The sequence below is a fragment of the Nilaparvata lugens genome, chromosome 2 (genome assembly GCF_014356525.2).
Source record: "Nilaparvata lugens isolate BPH chromosome 2, ASM1435652v1, whole genome shotgun sequence".
Lineage (NCBI taxonomy): Eukaryota > Metazoa > Arthropoda > Insecta > Hemiptera > Delphacidae > Nilaparvata > Nilaparvata lugens.
Window position 1 is genome coordinate 93,904,464 of NC_052505.1, and position 19,549 is coordinate 93,924,012.

A 19,549-nucleotide genomic window follows, 5' to 3' on the forward strand; every position below is an offset into this window, starting at 1 on the left:
CTATGTGCAAAATTTGGAGATCTGAATCATTACCGTTTTTCCGGTATGCAATCCACAAGTGTACATGTTTTGATGCAAACAAACACAACCCTACTCTCTCTATTATATAGAGAAGAAGAAGATATCTCATGGTATATGTTCCCATGGTTGATTATGTTCCAAACTTTAATGTTCCTTTTTATTCATTTCAGATTCCAGTGGATAAGAGAAAGTTGGCACCATCGCCAATTGTAGCAATGAAAGCAGAAAAGAATCTGGTCGAGAGAGAGGGCATGCGCAATGCTCATATAAGAGATGCTGCTGCTATTTGCGAGTTTATGTCCATGTTTGAAGAACAGGTAATTTTTTCAAATTCCTCTAAAAAAATATTAATATTATTCTCTTTTCTTTAATTGCTTACTTCTTATTCATCTATAAAATAAATACACTATCGAAATTATAGGGAGAGGAAAAATAAAGGTAACCTTGTGAAATTGACATATCTAAATTATTCTAGTATATCAATATTAATTTTATTCTAGTAATTGACTATTATGTTTCAAGGTAATGATATGTCATATTATAAAGAGTTTGTAACTTTTTGTGTAACTTTTGTTTATCAGAGATTGACAATGGTGTGATAACCGAAACCGGTCATTCTAAGTATCAATACTGTGGTTTTTGACAATTTCTTAGTCTTTTTCATTGATTTATGTTTTGAATATTCTAATTGGCAAAAAATGAAATTGGAGGTTGAATGGTGGAGGTAGTGGTGTCATGTTAAATCTTTTATGAAATAAAAGAAACTAAGTCAAGTTAATTACCAAGCTATTTATTTATTAAGGTGAAATGAAAAGATATTGTCAATATCTTCTCATTTCACTTTAATATGGAGAAATTCCACATCATCTCTGTGCCAAGTGTTAATTTTATTTATTTATAATGAGTATATACATTCTATCACAACACAAACATTCCGTGCCTACTCTGGCTATTTAAAAGGTTAAAAGTCTCCATACCACCTTATAAAGGTAGGCGCACACAGATCGTCATCGGACGGACGGCACGCATCGGACGATTAGATTTGATGCATTGTTTTCAATTGGAGTGCGCATACCTATCCGCATCGTATTGGTATGCGCACTCCAATTGAAAACAGAACATCAAATCTATTTGTCCGATCCGTCTAATGCGTGCCGTCCGTCCGATGACGATCTATGTTCGCCTACCTTAAAGACTTTTTTTATTTCATTTCATATCAAAAGTCTAGTCGTCTCTAGTGAGGCCCACGCTATAATGGCAGTACTTGATTAATATTGGTGTTGTAATAAATGTAAGATAACAACAACGTTTGTAGTTTCCATGTCATCTCATTATTATTTTCTTATTTCAAGAGAATATTGATGATTGTATAAATTATACATACCTTAATAGGTATGTATTATATATGTATGTATTAAAAGGTATGTGTGAAATGATAGGGTATTGTCAATATCTTTTCATTTCACCTTAATATGGTATATGGTAATATGTCAATCATCAATATATGAAACAATTATAGCGCCTCTGCGCTCACAATTCTTCAAACCTTGCAGTTACTTTAATACCCTATCAAATGGTATTAACCATTATTCATTTTTAAATGGTATGAACTCAGGGCTACTTATTTTTATTTTAAAATAGATTATAGTACCCTTTTTTGAAATTAATAAAATTATAGATTAAAAATACAAATTAAACAACTGTTTCAGTGATCCACACCATCTTCATGTTTTTTAAAAATTTTTTCCAAGGGTACTATAATTCTATTTTATAATTATTCTTTTAATTGATATTGTATTTTCCTTTTTCCTTTTATAACCATTGCTATTCTAATATTATAAGTTTATGGGACAAAAAATAAAGATTTGAATTGATTTAAGATTTGACGGTACCTACTATTATATTAATTGTTTTCCAATAATTTCAGTAGCCATAAAAATGAATGTGAGGTAGTATATTGTATGGTTTCAAATAGTTTTAACTCGATTCAGTTTTTTTCTATGAATATTAATACTCGCTATTGATACTATTTATTACCATTCATAAGTATATTTATTCTTTTCATTCATTTGTTTCTGTATGATTTTTATTTGTTGAAAATGCATTTAAATATTCGCTATCAGCACTCAAACTTTAGTTTTGCAGGCAACGCCTATGTGTTATTCTGAGTTAAAAAGCTACTGATTTAATTTAAGGATTGTTTATTATTTTTCTCAACTTTGGGTATTATTGTTATTGTTTTTTTTTTATTATGGCGAAATAAAATTTGACTTTCTGTTCAGTTGCCAAGTTGATATTATGGTAACTATTCATAAATTAAAAGTAAAAGCATGGAGAAACGATAGCATAAGTAGATATCCCATGGTATAGGGCGTTTATGTCGCAACTTTAACTGTTATCCCAAGCCGATAGTTCACGTAGTTCTTTCCCATGAAGCTATGTGACGCTGGTAGTCTCTCAAATTGTGCCGATCATACACTCTCACCCAAAAAAAAACAGTAAAAATTGACAATAATCGACAGTAATCGGCTTGAGTAACAGTAAAAGTGCGACATTAAATTCCCTATACCATGGGATACCGGTATCTACTTACGCTATTGGTTCTCTATGGTAAAGTATTAAAACATAAACTCTGGTACCAGAGATTGATAATGGTGTAACAACCGAAACTGGTCTTTCTATTTTTAATAAAATCGGTGGTTTTGACAATGTTTTAGTACCTATTTTTATTTAATTTGAAATAAAGTTTGATTCGATTTCTGCACACAGATGGATAACAATGAAGGAGAGTGGACGGAAATGAAGGTGGCCGAAACATTGGATGAAATTCGTATGCAACAGAACATGAGCCGTGGAATCAGTTTCCCGACAATTGTTGGCTTTGGATCCCACGGAGCTCTGCCCCATTACGAGCCGACCAATCTCACCAACGTTGCCATCGATAAGAGTAGCACACTGGTCATCGACTCGGGAGGCCATTATCTAGGTACAATCAAATCAAATACCGTAATGATAATATTTTATTTTCAACAAAAGTATAACAAAACAATGTAATACAGTTGAAAAACGTCACAAATAAATTAATTCAATAACAGAAAATATCAGTCATAAAATAAAACTCTATAAGATTTAATATTTCATGAAATTCGCAAATTTATGAGAATAATTTTTGTCACTAACAACAACTCTTCAACATCATAAAAAGCCTTCTTACTAAGAGGAAGAATATAGATCAGAGGATAAATCAAATTATACTGTATCAAAATAATATACAATATTTCACTAATAGCATTTAAGAATTCATGAATTTGCAAATTTATGATGATAATTTTTCTCACTCTAACAAGAACTCGTCAACATCATAAAAAGCCTTCTTACTAAGAGAAGAATATAGATCAAAGGAAAAATCAAATTACAAATCATATACAAAAAACAATACATTGAATATTAGAAAAATATCACTTAAAAGTACAAAAAATACATAACGATTTAAATTTCTAAAATTAATTGGCGTTACCAAGAAAACTTATTGATAATTATTAGTAATAAATAATAGCATTTAATTGGTTTTCGTTTAATAATAAGTATTAATTCATTAGTATTGAATAATAATGCAATATCTGAGTAATTTCCATTGAAAACCTTATTTTCCAATATTCCTATTTTCCTATTAACCATTAATTTTGTGTGCTGGCGACGAGTACCTAACAAAAAGTTCGAAAATTAGAATCGTATATTATCGTACACAGAGCTTAATAGCATATATGCTATTCTAGATATTATCTAGATTATCACTTCAGATTGCTATTTATATATTGAGGAGTGATAAATAATATAATAATATATTGTTTATATTGTATTATGATATATATTTATTATGATATATGATATATTATAATATATTTTGTTCCTCTTGTTATAAATGATGTCCCTACTTATAAAGAATCTTCCTGCCTGATGTACGCAGATGACGTCAAATTGTTCAGGGAGATCAAGAATGTAAATGATGGCTTGCTTTACAGGGCGATATCAACAATTTTTACCAATGGTGTGAAACTAATGGTCTGAAGATAATGTTACCAAATGTAAGTTCCTAAGTTTCAATCGCCAATTGAGACCGCACATTAATATTTACCACGTAAAAAACAGGCCATGGAACAGGTGACGAGTTTCAAAGATCTTGGAGTGAATTTTTCTCAGATTTTTCCTTCAATTCGCACATTGATTCAATGGCTGCTAGGGCAAAACAAACAAATGGGTTTATTCTGAGGACCTGTTCGCCCTTTAGTGATGTAGAGCCTTTGATTGTGATTTATAAGTCACTAGTGAGAAGCTGCTAGAATATGCCTCAGAGATATGGAATCCAATCATATGGATAGAATAAATGTTCTAGACCGGCTTCAAAAGATCATGTTCTATAAGAAATTTAATCGTTTTGTCCTTTTGATTTCCCAACAGAGTCACTGAGAACTTTATTCCATATTACATCATTAAAAGTTAGGCGTGATGTTAGAGCACTTATTTTTCTTTTTGATCTCTAAATAATGAAATTGATTCATCATACTTGCTATCTAAATGAATATTATATCTCACCTGTGGCTCGTCGATCCGAATTTTCTTTTCTGGTTCCTCGTTCCAGAACACTTAGAAATTACAATTCTCCTCTCAACAGAATTCAGAGAAGCTACAATAGTTTGTCCGGGCACCTAGATCTCTTTGGTTCTCTCGCGCTAGATTCCGAAAAGCTCTATACAATGGTCTGGTTGAGCATTGATATTGTGATCTGGTCTACATCAATCATTTTCATGTATGTGTGGGTGTGCATATGTTTTGGGACTTGGAACATTAATAAGTTAAAGTATATTTTGGTTATTTCATTCTTTAATACTTGTGTTATTAGAATTTTATATTTTCCATTTTTGGACCTTTTATGAGTAGTATTTCGATGCTTGTATTCATCTCATCTTTTCATATTATTTATTTTTTTAAATTATTGTATTTTTCCATATTATCATTTGTACCTTCTTACCATATGTAATAGGATAAATATTACCATTTGTACCTTATTTCTTTTTATGATTATTTATAAGTTTTCTATATATTAAATTTTAAGATTTTGCATTTTCTTGTAAAGGAGACATGTTTGGGGAAACCCGTTGTCTCCATTGTAAATGAATAAATAAATAAAATAAATAAATAATTAGGGTATATCAATAAGTACGATGACAACAAAAATAAATAAACAGATTTAATTGACCGAGCGAATTGAGGTCTAAGATTCAAGTCGACGGTTTGGCATTTCTCTTAAAAATGTTCAAATGTTTAAATGTTTGAATGTTTAAATGTTTATATGTTGCGCATTTACGGCGAAACGCGGTAATATATTTTCATGAAATTTGACTGGTATGTTCCTTTTTTAATTGCGCGTCGACGTATATACAAGGTTTTTGAGAATTTTGCATTTCAAGGATAATATAAAAGGAAAAAGGAGCCTTCTTCATAAGCCAATATTACAGTAAAAATCAGACTATAGAATTATTCATCATAAATCAGCTGACAAGTGATTACACAGATGTGTGGAGAAGCCAGTCTATTGCTGTATTCCATAAGGTCTATAGTTTCAATCAGGTACTTGTGGATGAGAATACTGCTTGAGGTCTACTATTCAGAGAACTACGCGTGGCCAGTACCTTCTATTCTAGGTACCTTGGTAGACAGTTTACTATAATAATACTACCCGTTCAAAAACATCGAACATCTTGAAAATTAAATTGTTGTATAAATTAGAATAGGAACCGTTTTGGGCGTTCTAGCCTGTGGTACTTTTCTGTCAGTTGTGTAATTCTGAATGATTGAATAAATGAAAATAAAAATAAATAAATAAAATGTATCTTTCCATCACCTAATAACAGCGCTCACACTCACATTCCGGGAAGACACGTCACGGTACAATAGGATAGAAAGCTCTATGATTATTTTGGATTTTTTCTAGACATTTTAAATTGATGAATTATTTATTATTTTTCGAGAAAACATAGCATCAGGTCAATGTAACTTACTGAGCGCGAGGTCTACTGTTCACAGAACTACTAGTTATGTAGAAGGTGAAATACATTATTGATGATTTAATCCACTGAACCTTTCTTTCAATCTTCTTAAAATGTATGTATTTGGGGTTACTTATTTTTATTTATAAAATAGCATATGCTACCCTTTTTTGAATAAATGGATTGAAAGAGCAATTTGTCTAATAATACCGTACTTGATTTTGTAATGTTGCAAGTGATGCTTAAGTAACATTTTGATGAGTTTACTACTTATTTATGGAAACTGTCTACCGCATACTACAAAATTTCTGGGTACAATGTAATTTGAAGGAAATTACTGAAAAACCGATGAAGAATTAATACTGAAAATTGTATGTTGGAATATAAGTAGTAAAAGAGTTTTTGACTTTATTAATGTACATAATTAGAGTTGTATATAAAGTTGTCTTGTCTTACTACTGTTATGACTAGGAAATTTACGAATAGTAATTGGCTATAGTGAGGTTCACTTTATAATGGCAGTGGAGAACGATAAGAGAACAACGTTCCTCTGTCTTTCAGTGCCTTCTATGGAGGGTAACTGATACCGGTTTATTAATGTAATATTAAGTGTTCATTCTCGTTTAAAATAATCAATTATATTTATCAAGCAAGACATTATTTTTTCAATGATTTCATAATATAAAGATTAAATATTCTGTTAATTGATAAAATTATATTTCTACATTGTTAAAAACGATCTGGCAACAGAGCAAAGCGAGAAAGAGATATCGCTATCCGCTTTGTTGAATGATAGACAAGGAAATCAATACAATTACTAATCAAACACTACCATTATAACGTGGACCTCACTATAGGATAACGTCTTCGTTTTCTGAGAAGTTGATTGTTTGTATTTATTTATCTATATGTTTAGATGGATCGACCGATGTAACACGGACCTACCACTTCGGAAGTCCGAGCGAAGAAGAGAAGGACAGTTACACACGTGTGCTGATGGGCCACATAGACATGGCGTCTTTTGTTTTTCCGAAAAACTTTCCAATGAACGGTGCAGATGTGCTGGCTAGGGGTCCTTTATGGCAGGATAGCAAGGACTATGCCCACGGGACCCGGTCACGGGATAGGCGTTTTCCTCAATATACATGAAGGTAACAATGAATGGATTGGAAGTCATGTACAATGTGATTGCTTAATGTGTTCAACTATTATTCCATTTATTTATTTAATAACTAGCAGATATGATGCTCCTCAAGGGTCTATTTTAAAGCTTGACAAACTGAAAACTTGACGTAATAAAATTTAATCTTGAAGGATTGAAAATAGGCTTAAAACCATCCCCATGCAAGAAATAATCTATATACAAAATTTCAAGATAATAAGTTGAGTAGTTCAGACATGATATGCGATGCGTCAAACATATTTTTCCTATCCCGTACGTGTATAAGCCAGTTCTTTCCTTTATTATAGTATAGATTATTCAATTAAGTGACTGTGTTGTTGGGAAGGTGATAACCAACTTACCAGTATTCATTTAATCATATCCATATGTACAAAATCACTTATCACTAATAATGGAAGAGGAAAATAGGCGAACCATTTTGATTGTGTTATAGATATCCATATTGGATGAAAATGGCTTCATATTGTCAAAATCACTGATATTAATAGTAAACAGAAGATACATGAGGCAAAATTATTGAGTGATTCATTATTGAAGTGAGGACAAAATTACTCCTAAAATATAGGAATAGTTGAGGCTCACCTATCAACATATATTACCTACAATATTAGAACATAACTTGGCCAATTCTTATAACTGTTAAGCCCGGACACTCACATCGATGTTTGTTCGTAAGATATTTTGCCGTCCTTATGAATTCTATCAGATTAAACGGAACTTGACAAGCATCATCTGTTTAATCTGATAGAATTTTTAAGGACGGAAAAATATCGATATGTGTGTAGGGCTGTACTCTACTAAAATGGTTTGGTGAGGTAAGCTTAAAAAGATGAGAAATTTCTGTGTTTCAGCTCCTATACTCTTGAGTTGGAGTAAAATATCAAATGGAAAGGTGTTCAAGGAAGGCTATTTCTTCACTGATGGTTAGTTATCGTTTCTAAAATATTATTAGAAAATACAACTTCAACAGGTAACATTATTAAAATAGGCTATGCAATAATCTTAACAAATTCTTTGGTTTTCATTTGAATCTATTGGAGATGTTCCATGAGATTTTAGCAAATTTTAATCCCTCGAATAAAGAAAGAGTTTTGAAGAGCACAAGGTTCTCCAAGGTTGATAGAATAATCAAAATTGGTATTGAAACAATGTTTGTGATTTTTACAATAAATAAGTGCTATTTTTGACAACAACCCAGTGTTTTCATTATGGATAGATATTACATCTCACCATCAACTGTACGGTATCTGAAGTTAATAAAATAAATGTAGGCCTACTTATCTATTGTGAATTATTGTGTTACAGTATGGAAGCAATTTTTGGAGAAATCCCGTTTGCTTCTATGTTTTAATAAATAAATAAATTATTTTATCTTATGAGAGTCACTTAAGGGACCAGATAAGTTCAGCACTGGAGCTCTGAACTTGAATTTTCTATTGATTTTTAAATTGATTATAGTGAAGGCAAGAATATAAATAAAAATAGAAATCTAATCGAAGTACCTACCTTTTTTAAAATATTGTTCACTCACTTTTTGAAATTGTTCAAGAGGGGTACTTAAATTTCTATTTTTTTTATATTCACTTTTTGAAATTGTTTAAAAAGGGGTACTTAGATTTATATGTTTTTTATTTTATGTTTTAAAAGACAATGAAGTCAAGAAGTATCTAAATTACCTAGATCATTCGAATCTCCATACAATAGGCTAAAAGTGATTCAAAAGTATATTTATAACTTGGAAAAATCATGGAAATTTAATGAAACAGGGTACTGTACAGAGCTGGTTTTAGCGGTTTTTTAAGTAAATGATCCCTCAAAGTGTTTATTAGAATAGTTTTATTAGATTAAAAAGGAAATCCTTGTGATATTTTTCTTCTGAATTAGGCCTAAAGGATATTTAAGATTAAAACAAAATAGTCAAAATAAAGTCGAAATGTGAATAAAAATGTCATGAAACTTACTTTACTTTACTTTCATTGGCGCTACAGTCCGATGTGGACCTTGGCCTCCTGTACAATCCGCCTCCAATCGTCTCTCCTCTCCGCCACATTCTCCCATCCTCTGATGCCCAAAACACGCAAATCGGCCCTCACATCCTCCAGCCATCTACTCCTGGGCCTTCCTCTTCTACGCGTACCAATCATTTTACTTTTTAACACTTATGCGGTAGTCTGTAGTGCTCCATTCTCTGGACCTGCCCCAACCATCTCAACCTTTGCGCCTTATAACTCGTACAATATCTTCTGGTCCCATGAATTGGCAATGTCTTCATATTTCTGATACGCCACCCATATTCTGTCCTGACTGGTCTCATGATACGCCTTACAATTTTTCTCTCAAAAACACGCAATGCTTGCTCTTCTCTACTAGTCAGCGTCCACGTCTCAGCACCATAGGTGGCCACTGGTCTGATCAGTGTTTTGTATAGAAAAATGTCATGAAAAGCCTTATAAATTTCTATTTGATACAGACCACATGCAAATTGACCCATTTATGATGGGAATAAATCATTAATTCATTTTTATTTGTTATTTCAACCAACCAAGTTTTTGTTTTGCAAGAGTCTTCAGTTTTTATATTAATTTCTAACTACCTGTCTTGCTTCATTAATTTTCAGAGCCTGGTTATTACAAAACAGGATCATTTGGAATAAGACTGGAAAACGTTTTGGAAGTTGTAAAGAAAGATGAAAAGGTAAAATAGAGTATAGAACATGACAATAAGACTTAGAGTGAATATTTTCAAAACCCTTTCAGCAAAACAGTAACAATAAATTTTTGTTTCATTTCCATTGTATGCTCTTAGAGAACATTTAGAATATATTTAACAATCTTCAACTCTCTTTTACAATATCAATATCAGATGGAAATTGATAAAAAATTTTATTTATTTAAATGGTTATCGATAGATAATTATTATTAAACGAAAATCCAAAGTTAAATGCTGTAAACCACCTTGAATACTTCTGCAACCCAAATATTGACAATAGGGTTGACAGCTAGATGGAAATTCGCTGAGAGCTACTATCCAAAAATTATTCACAAAAATCATTTAAGTTTGGATTTTATACACTTCATAATATTGGATATACACTTCATAATACTAACTCTCTGTGTCTAGACTACAACAAAGTTTATTTACAATATCTGGAAAATTTAATAAATATATTATTAATCTTAAATACATGAAATAGATTATAATTATAATTATTATTGAACAAAAATCCTAATTAAATGCTGTAAATCACCCCGAAGACTTTGCCTACTGCAAATATTGACAACAGGGTTACCAGCTATGTGATCCACGTTATAATGACATATGGATCAACTTTGGTTTTGCTATTCTCGTCTATCATTCGACAAAGCCGGTCGACTATCCTTTTCTAGGTCCACAACGATGCCAATATGTTTTTGAGAGTGTAGAAATATAATTTATTAATTCAGAGAATCGGCATCGCTATTCTTCTATCTTTATCCACTACCATTATACACGTGGACCTCGCTAGGATAGAATATTCGATGAGCACTACAGTACTATACAAGAATTAATATAATAATACTATTTTAAAAAATTGAATAATATTTATTCTTAAATGTTGTCAACCATCGTACAAGCTATGCCTACATTCAAATAATTGATACTTTAATTATTTAAAATACCTAATTTTTACAACTTATAATTATTTTTTCAGAGCGATTCAAGTGACGAATTCCTTGCCTTCAGAGCAGTCACATTAGTACCTTTTGAATGAAATTAGTTAATATGGATCTGCTGTCTCCTATGCAGGTAAGTTTTATAATTACAGTATGCAGTAATGAATATATCCATTGTGCAATGGTTTCTCATTTCTATTATTGGAAAATAAGTTTATTTATTTATTACTGTTTAATCGAAGATTCTGATGAACTATGTTTATAATAATCAGCTTATACTTTTATTTCACATTTTAAAAATACAAGGAACTTGCTATTGAACTTCTTTCAATTTGTTTCTTGTTAGATATATAACTATTTTTTTGTTTTGTTAATTGAATTTTCATTCTATTCTAATATTGATGATCTTAAATAATTTGAAACATTGAATATATAGTGAGGTCCACGTTATAATGGCAGTGTTTGATTAGCAATGGTATTGCTATCCTTGTCTATCATTCAACAAAGCAGATAGCGCTATCTCTTTCTGGCTTTGCTCTGTTGCCAGATCGTCTTCTAACAATATAGAATTAATAATTGATTAACAAAATATTTTATCTCATATTAAAACTCATCATGAAATTATTGAAAAATATAATTTCTTACCTACTTAAGAAAATATAATTGATTATTTTAACGAGAATGAACAGTTGATATTATGTCGATAAACCTGTATCAGCTAACGTCTATAGAGGACATTGACAAGACAGAGGATCGGCAGCGTTGTTCTCCTATCTTTCTCCACTGCCATAATAACGTGGACCTGACTATACAAGATATTGCATGATAGGTAACCCCACGTTATAAAGGCAGTGGGGAAAGATTAGAGAACAACGATGTCTGCTGGTTTTTCACAGTATAAAAACTTACCTACAAGATACTTATGTGTAGTGAGGTTTACAACAATATATTATTGGAATACCAATAATATTTAAATCTTCTCTCCCTTCTTTATCTATAGAAGAACGTATAATATAGAGACATTGACAAGACAGAGGATCGGCAACGTATTCTCCTATCTTTCTCCATTGCCATTATAACGTGGACCTTAGCACTATAGTATTTTCGCCACACTGCACAGAAAGCAACTGTTCTCCAGTCCATACGTAGATCTGAAAGACATTGTTTGCAGACGACTCTCGTCTGACGTCAGAACAGGTTTCTTTCCGCCTAGGCCGGAAGAGTACCCTTTCCAGCCGCTAACATGGAACTAAGAAGGTGATCAAAAAACTTCATTATTTGTGTTCATTATTCAATAATTAAAACATTTCTAATAATATAATCTTATTGTCATTTAAAAGGATAAAAGTATAAACTCAACCTCCCACATAATTGAACATCATTTTTTAGGTTATTTAGACAAATCAGAATGAAAATAAAATACTTGGACAATTTCCTGATATTCAGATTACCTCAGATTTTCTAAAGCTATCACCTTTCACTTCTGCTTTCGGAATGCTTAGTAAACAACTATATATTCTCATATATTGTTTATTTTTGTGTGTGTGGCGAAAAATAGCATTCGCACCACGGGCCTCGGACTTGAAACCGATTTCGAGCCGGAGAAATCTCATTTTCTGCTCTAGGTGCGAAATATACTATTGTGAAAATGTTACAGAGACACTGGCTGAATGTATACAACGCTCGTATCAGATCGGAGGTGGGGGCAGAGCTGAAGAGACAAAAGCGAATGAGAGCCTACAATTGGATGATGAAAAGACAAAGGAGATTCCGAGGTTTGCTGCCGAGCCAGCTCGGCGAGGTCTGGCGAGTGTCCTCTCGTTGTTCCCGCCACAGTGTTAGCAATCGTCTTGCTAGCATTCTCCATTTAACGCATTTAGTAGAGGTCATCCAAATAGACTCCGGTCGCTGATGTGGTTCAAGTAAGTTTCTCCAAAAGATAGCATAAAGAAGATATTGTGTATCAACTTGAGATGATACTGTATCACAATGTGTTCATACTGTATCATTATGGTGATACTGTATCATTTATGATGATACCATAGAGAAAGATAGCATATAAGAAGATATCCCATGGTATAGGAAGTTTATGTTTCAAATTTCAAGCCGATTTTTCGCCAACTCAAGCCGATTACTGTTGACTACTGCTTAGATAAAAGATATCATGAGAAGATATCCCATGGTATAGGTCGGTTTTGTTGCAAATTTCAAGCCGATTTTTTGTTAACTCAAGCCGATTACTGTTGACTACTGTTTAGAGAAAACTGTTATATCCCATGGTATAGGACGTTTATGTTCCAATTTCAAGCCATTTTTGCCAACTCAAGCCAATTACTGTATGAACAGATATCATGAGAAGATATCCCATGGTATAGGCATAGAGAAACAATAGCGTAAGTAGATATCCCATATGGTATAGGGCATTTATGTCGCAACTTTTACTGTTATCTCAAGCCGATTACTGTCGATTATTGTTGATTTTTACTGTTTTGACCGGGTAAGAGTGTATGAACGGCACAATATGAGAGCCTACCAGTGTCATAAAGCTTCACGGGAAGAACTACGTGGACCACAGGCTGAGATAACTGTAAACGTTGCGACCTAAACGCCCTATAGCATGGGATATCTACTTATGCTTTTGTGTTTCTATGGTATAGGTCGTTTATGTTCCAATTTCAAGCCGTTTTTGTTAACTCAAGCCGATACCTGTCGATATTTTTTTATACCATGAATAAATAATTATTACGGTTATGGCCGGGTTAGAGTGTAGAATGGCACAGATTGAAATACTATAGTGAGGTCCACGTTATAATGGTAGTGGAGTAGATAGGAGAAGAACCTGTCGACATCTATATCTAGTCATGCCTTCTTGACGGTAGCTGATACAGGTTTATTGATGTAATATTAACTGTTCATTCTCGTCTAAAATAATCATTATATTTTATATTAAACAAGCAGTTATATTTTCCATAGTGTCATAACGAATTTTCATAATTAAGATGTAATATTTGTGAATTAATTTTTAATTCTACATTGACGATCTGGCAACAGAGCAAAGCGAGAAAGAGATAGTGCTATCCGCTTTGTTGAATGATAGACAAGGATAGCAATACCATTGATAATCAAACACTGCCATTTTAACGTGGACCTCACTATGGTAACGTCACACATAATTATTATTTATAGCTTCACGAAAAATAACTACTAGAACTTTTGATTGGCTAGAGTTAACAGAGTGAAATTTGAGACATAAACGCCCTATACCATGGGATATATCCTATCCTATACTATTAAACGATCAATTTCTGTTAATATGTTTGTATTTCACCGGATCTCGAAAACGGCTCTAACGATTCTCACGAAATTCAGAACATATATAGTAGGTTTATAACAGAAAAATTCGATTTCACTAGGTCTCATCCCTGGGAAAACTTGCTGAAAGACACTAAAAGGATAATTATTATTCATCCTTGGAAAAACAGCTAATAATAATTATTTCGTCGTCTGTTGATGATGGAAGTGAGTGAGCGAGTTCATGTGTGTGGGACTGTGTCGAAATTATGACTCAGCTGTTGAACTTTTGTACGGTAATCATTCAATCAGGTACTTAGTACCGGTTGCAAAAAAGCCGGTTTATTTTCAATCCTGATTAATTCCATTAGATCCATCTTTTTGAAATGGTCTTCTCTGATTTGGTCCAATTAATCAGGATTAAAATTTAACCGGCTTTTATGCAACCGGGCCTTTGTGAGGGAAATTTTTGCATTCCTCTGGGAATTAAACTCAATTTACTAAGATTAGATAGAACATTTCTGTATGAACTATGAATGTTATTATAATTTCTTCTTTTGTAATAATTATTTTTGCTTTTGTACTCCAGAGCGAAGGTCGGTCCCCGATTTCTTATTCTTATGCCATCTTTCCTCTATGGTTTCACATCCAAAACATCATTTTTCACATATTACTATAGATAATTAGAATATTTTAAATAAGAAGGGTAAGTTACTTCATGTTTTATATTGTATTATTAATTTAATAAAGTGACCCATACAAGTGTAGTGATTTACTATAGAATCCACGTTGCAATAGCAGTGGTGGAATATAGACAGCGAGTACGGTATTTATAAATGTTAAAACTTGGCCAAGTAGGCCTATGATTAAAAGACAAGCAACAGAAGCGTTATTGGCAAAGATAGTTCTAAAGAATTGTTAATAAATACGGTCACAATACAATTTCAATAAATTAAGTCTAAATTTGAAATTAGAAAAAATCTATCTGCCTGAATAGGGTAATGATTTAAAATTTTAATTATAGATAGGTTAGTTTTAGATATTCATTTCTAGTATTAATTCCTCATCAGTTTTTTCTATTATTTTATTCAGAATTCTCACAATTGCTTGTTTTTTCCAGAGGGCCCAATGTTACAAATATTCGAAGTTACATTCCAAGGAAAGTACGCCAGAATCCATTATAATAAACAATTATTGTTATAGATTATATTATTTATTTATTGTGATAGTTTTATGTGGTAAAGTAGCATTAACTATTAGTAAATATCATCTTCCTAGTCTTTTATTACTTTCTTTTATCAATGTGATCATAATAAATGTTAAAAATGTATTACCATTAGGATTAGAAAAGTTATCATAATTATTATGTGGATCAGTACTCAATGTAAAATAATCTTATACGATGTCTAGATTTGTCAATATTATTTGTACTATCGCTTTTATAATATTATTCTGTATGTGACAATGTAAACATTAGTATTGCATGATGCTTCATGTAGATCAATCTGATTACACGCATTATAAATATTAATAAAAAAAACACAAATAATGTGGAGAATTGATAATATTATAATATGTACCGCATATCAATATCATTTTTACGATAGATTGTTATAAAAATTAAAACAGCAATATTCATAAAAATGTAATGTGTGTTAGGTAGGAACTGTATTGGAATTGCTATAAATGGGTATTTAGGTCAATTAATACTATTGAAAAATGATTAATAAGTTTGATTTATATTCTTCAATGGTAATTGAGTTTTGTTTTTTATTGATTCAGTTAGCAATATACTCCAGTCGAGTCAATTTCTAAAGTAAGGTACATATCGTACAATTATTTTAATATTTAAAATATGTTACCAAAATGTCTTTAGTTCATCCTAGATATTAGTTAGCATTGTGGATTAATAAGTAAATAAATTACTGTATATTTATACGATGATTATAAGATTAGGCTATGTATCTGAAAAATGATTAAAACATGTAAGTTGTAGGTATAAACAAAATGTTCATTGTCCAATTTGAGTTACTGTAATCAAAATCTCATCATGCATTTCAGATTATTTTTGATGAGAACTACTGAACTAAAAGCAATAAAACTTGTTTCACCCACAACTAACTTCTAAGAAAAATTCGTAGTGGGAATTGATATATTATAGCTGTTTGTTTAAATTCAACAAATTGTCAATCTTTTAAATAAAAATTTCAATCTATGTAAGTTGCTTATTTGCATCCCCCCTTTCGGCCATTCCTTATACAGAGAGGTCCAAAAAAATGCGAGCATAGAGAGGTTCACGTTATAATGGCAGTGGAGAAAGATATATTGGAGAACAGTTGCCGATTCTCTTCCTTGCCACTACCTTCTATGGAGGATGGCTGATACCGGTATATCTGATGTAAATATTATCCTTTTGCACAGCCTTAAGCGATTTTTCAGGCGTTTTAGAGTCGGCAGGGCAGAAAGCTCTCCAATTGGCTGATTGGGTTGTCGCTTGAAAAACAGCTTAATGTGGTCTAGCCCTAAATGATTAGCTCATTGAGCATGCGTTGCCCGAGATACGGAGCGACAGCCTCGTTATAGCCCGTGCAAATTTACTTCAGACTTGGAGGAATATGCAGCGCAGAGAAATGGAGGGAGATCAGCCAATTACAGTGATTAATAGTCATAGGTAGAAGCGCAGTTGCCAATTTGTTAGTCGTCTGACCGCTTTCAGACAGGAAACTTCGCATGTGTAGCATGAGCACATAACAGTCACTAGAAGTTGGAGAACGCTGGCCGCTTCAAAACGGTAACATCGCCTCTGTATACTTCCCGCTGTATGCTTTCTCTGCTGCACATGTCCATCCCAAGTCGGAAGTAATTCTGTATAGAATATAGAAACCGGAGCAGTGTAAAGCTGCGTACACATATACGCGCTTCCAACCCGCACCGAGCACGCTCCGCCCTCGTTCCTCCATCGAACCACAGTCGCTCCGCCCCCGCACCCATCATGAACGTTATGGAAGATGTTAGATCTTCTCGCGTTCCCCGGTCGAACCACTGTTGCTCCCCGGTCGATCATCAATCGCTCTGCTGGAGTGACGTTCGTTGCGGAGCAGAGCGAAAGTCTGTACGCCCTTTACGAGTCTACAACGCGACGCCGGTTTGAAATGAACATATTGATTAACATTTACTCAACGAAATACATCAATGTATATGAGGTGATTATTGGCTAAATGTGAGGTTCGTTTATTCAAGTGTTGCAATCAATTTAATGTCATCATCTGCCGAAATAGCTCAGTTGGGAGAGCGTTAGACTGAAGATCTAAAGGTCCCTGGTTCGATCCCGGGTTTCGGCAAGTTTTTTTTCTAATTTCAGTTTTGGAATAACTCATTTTTACAATATTAATAATATTCTTAAAATAGAACCCTGGGGATAAGTGTTTCAGAAGACAACCTTCAAGCTACGTATGGCGGTCTAAACGGTATTCATAGACATATTATGTCAGATAAGATATTCACTGACATGTATACATTTTTTGGACCCCTCTGTGTTCCTAGCAAAGGTACTTTCTTTATGTGATAGCGGTTCAAAATCACTATCAGTTCATTCTTGAGTTATAAGCATTTGAAGAGGAGTGATTTTCCTGATCTGTGAATGAAGGCAAGATTTTAATAATTATGTTTCAGTCAACTCACTCTGTATTGTAGCGAAACGTCTCATATTACAGCACACTTGTAGGTCACCTCTATCCATAGTCCAAATATCATCCGAATTGGGAGATTTGCATTTTTCATGGAAACCATACCATGATAAACATCATTGTTTTTGTAAAGATGGTGAAAATTCGCTCAAACTCTCAGGAATGAAAGTACTTGACGAGAGGAACAATAATATGTCATCACATTGGCGAAATTCACTCCTATCTTCAGTTATGGCATTTGAAGATGAGTGATTCTCTGATCTGTGAGTGGAGAAAAGATTGTAGGGGGTTCGGAGCTCTCAAATCTATGAAAATAGTTATTTGTGCAACTAGTGCGCAAAGTGACAGTTTGCTGCACCGAAAGAAACGTTTACGCCCGAGCCGTAGGCGAGGGCGGAATGTTTGTTGAGTGCAGCAGAGGAACTTTGCGCACGTATTTCACATTAAGTTTTTCCTACAGTTACCATTGAATATGAAAAGTGGGTAATTATGGTAAAATTGCCTGAAATGCATCAATGTTTTGTGTAATTTTATTATAATGAAAAAACCTAATCCTAAAATCTAAAGTCCTCGTTGTCGTGGTTATAATATATAATAGTAATAATTAGCGCGTTGTGCTTCGTTGCACCTCTGCTCACTATAGCAGCCACAGCAGTCACTGTTACCAACTTCATTTTGATTTTGCTGCACTGTTGCTCCATATAACCTACTAAGTATTTTGCGTTGCCATGTTGCAAATCTGGAGTGCAGAAAAATTTTTCCCGCACTAGAGCGAAAAGTGATTCTTTGCGTTCTGTAATCAGTGCAGCAATGGCCACTTTTCAACGTAACTGTAGGAAATAAAATTTCTTCTCTTCAAAATCTATAACGTGGATCCACTCAAGAATACGTGAAAACTTTGTCTCTCTTCGATTTCCCATTGACTACCTAATACACCATTAAATCAATAGGTTTTCAGATTTTATAATAATGTATTAGAAAACGGGCCTGAATTCATTTATGTCGCAAAAGCTCTAAAAAAGGGTACTAGTTTCTGGGACCCTATCAAATCTAATACACCATTGAATCAATAGGTTTTCAGATTTAATAATAGTGTTTTAGAAAACGGGCCTAAATTCAATTGATATATTAAAAGATCCTAAAAAGGATTCCTAGTTTCTGGGACCCTTATCAAATCGAATACACCATTAAATCAATCGGGTTTCAGATTTAATGTTCTAAAAACTGCGCCTGAATGTAATTGATGTCTTAAAGCTGATAGTTGAGTATATGTATAAGAGCATAGAGAAAAGATAGCATAAGAAGATATCCCATGATGAGGGCGTTTATGTTGCAATTTCCACTGTTAACTCAAGCCAATAGTCCTAGTTACACTAGTAGTTTTTGGTGACTATGTGACACTGGTAGTCTCTTATTCTGTGCGGTTCTTACACTCTCACCCCAACAAAACAGTAAAACAGACAATAGTCGACATAATCTGCTCAAGTTCACAGAAATCGGCTTGAAATTTCGAACATAAACGGCCTTATGCTGTGGGATATCTTAAGTGTCCTATAGTGAGGTCCACGTTACAATGACAGTGTTTGATTAGCAATGATAATGCTATCTTTGTCTTTCATTCAACAAAGCGGAGAGCCCAATCTTTCTCGCTTTGCTCTGTTGCCATGC

The 19,549-nt window shown here is 33.1% G+C and overlaps 1 protein-coding gene and 1 non-coding gene across 2 annotated transcripts in view; both read left to right on the top strand.

Moving 5' to 3' along the window:
* LOC111046791 (xaa-Pro aminopeptidase 1) overlaps nucleotides 1–16,410 on the top strand; it is a gene marked incomplete at its 5' end in the record, with an annotated part of 29,667 nt that extends 13,257 nt beyond the window's left edge. The window contains 10 exon segments of the mRNA XM_039420270.1: nucleotides 192–338; nucleotides 2,791–3,007; nucleotides 6,985–7,181; nucleotides 7,183–7,219; nucleotides 8,103–8,174; nucleotides 9,869–9,945; nucleotides 10,943–10,997; nucleotides 11,000–11,037; nucleotides 12,562–12,826; nucleotides 15,316–16,410. Of these exon segments, the coding sequence (XP_039276204.1) occupies nucleotides 192–338; nucleotides 2,791–3,007; nucleotides 6,985–7,181; nucleotides 7,183–7,219; nucleotides 8,103–8,174; nucleotides 9,869–9,945; nucleotides 10,943–10,997; nucleotides 11,000–11,037; nucleotides 12,562–12,816 (1,095 nt within the window).
* Nucleotides 16,411–17,463: 1,053 nt separating this feature from the next.
* Nucleotides 17,464–17,536, top strand: Trnaf-gaa. Its single transcript has one exon. It is a non-coding gene; the product is annotated as a tRNA-Phe (tRNA).
* The last annotated feature ends 2,013 nt before the right edge of the window (nucleotides 17,537–19,549 follow it).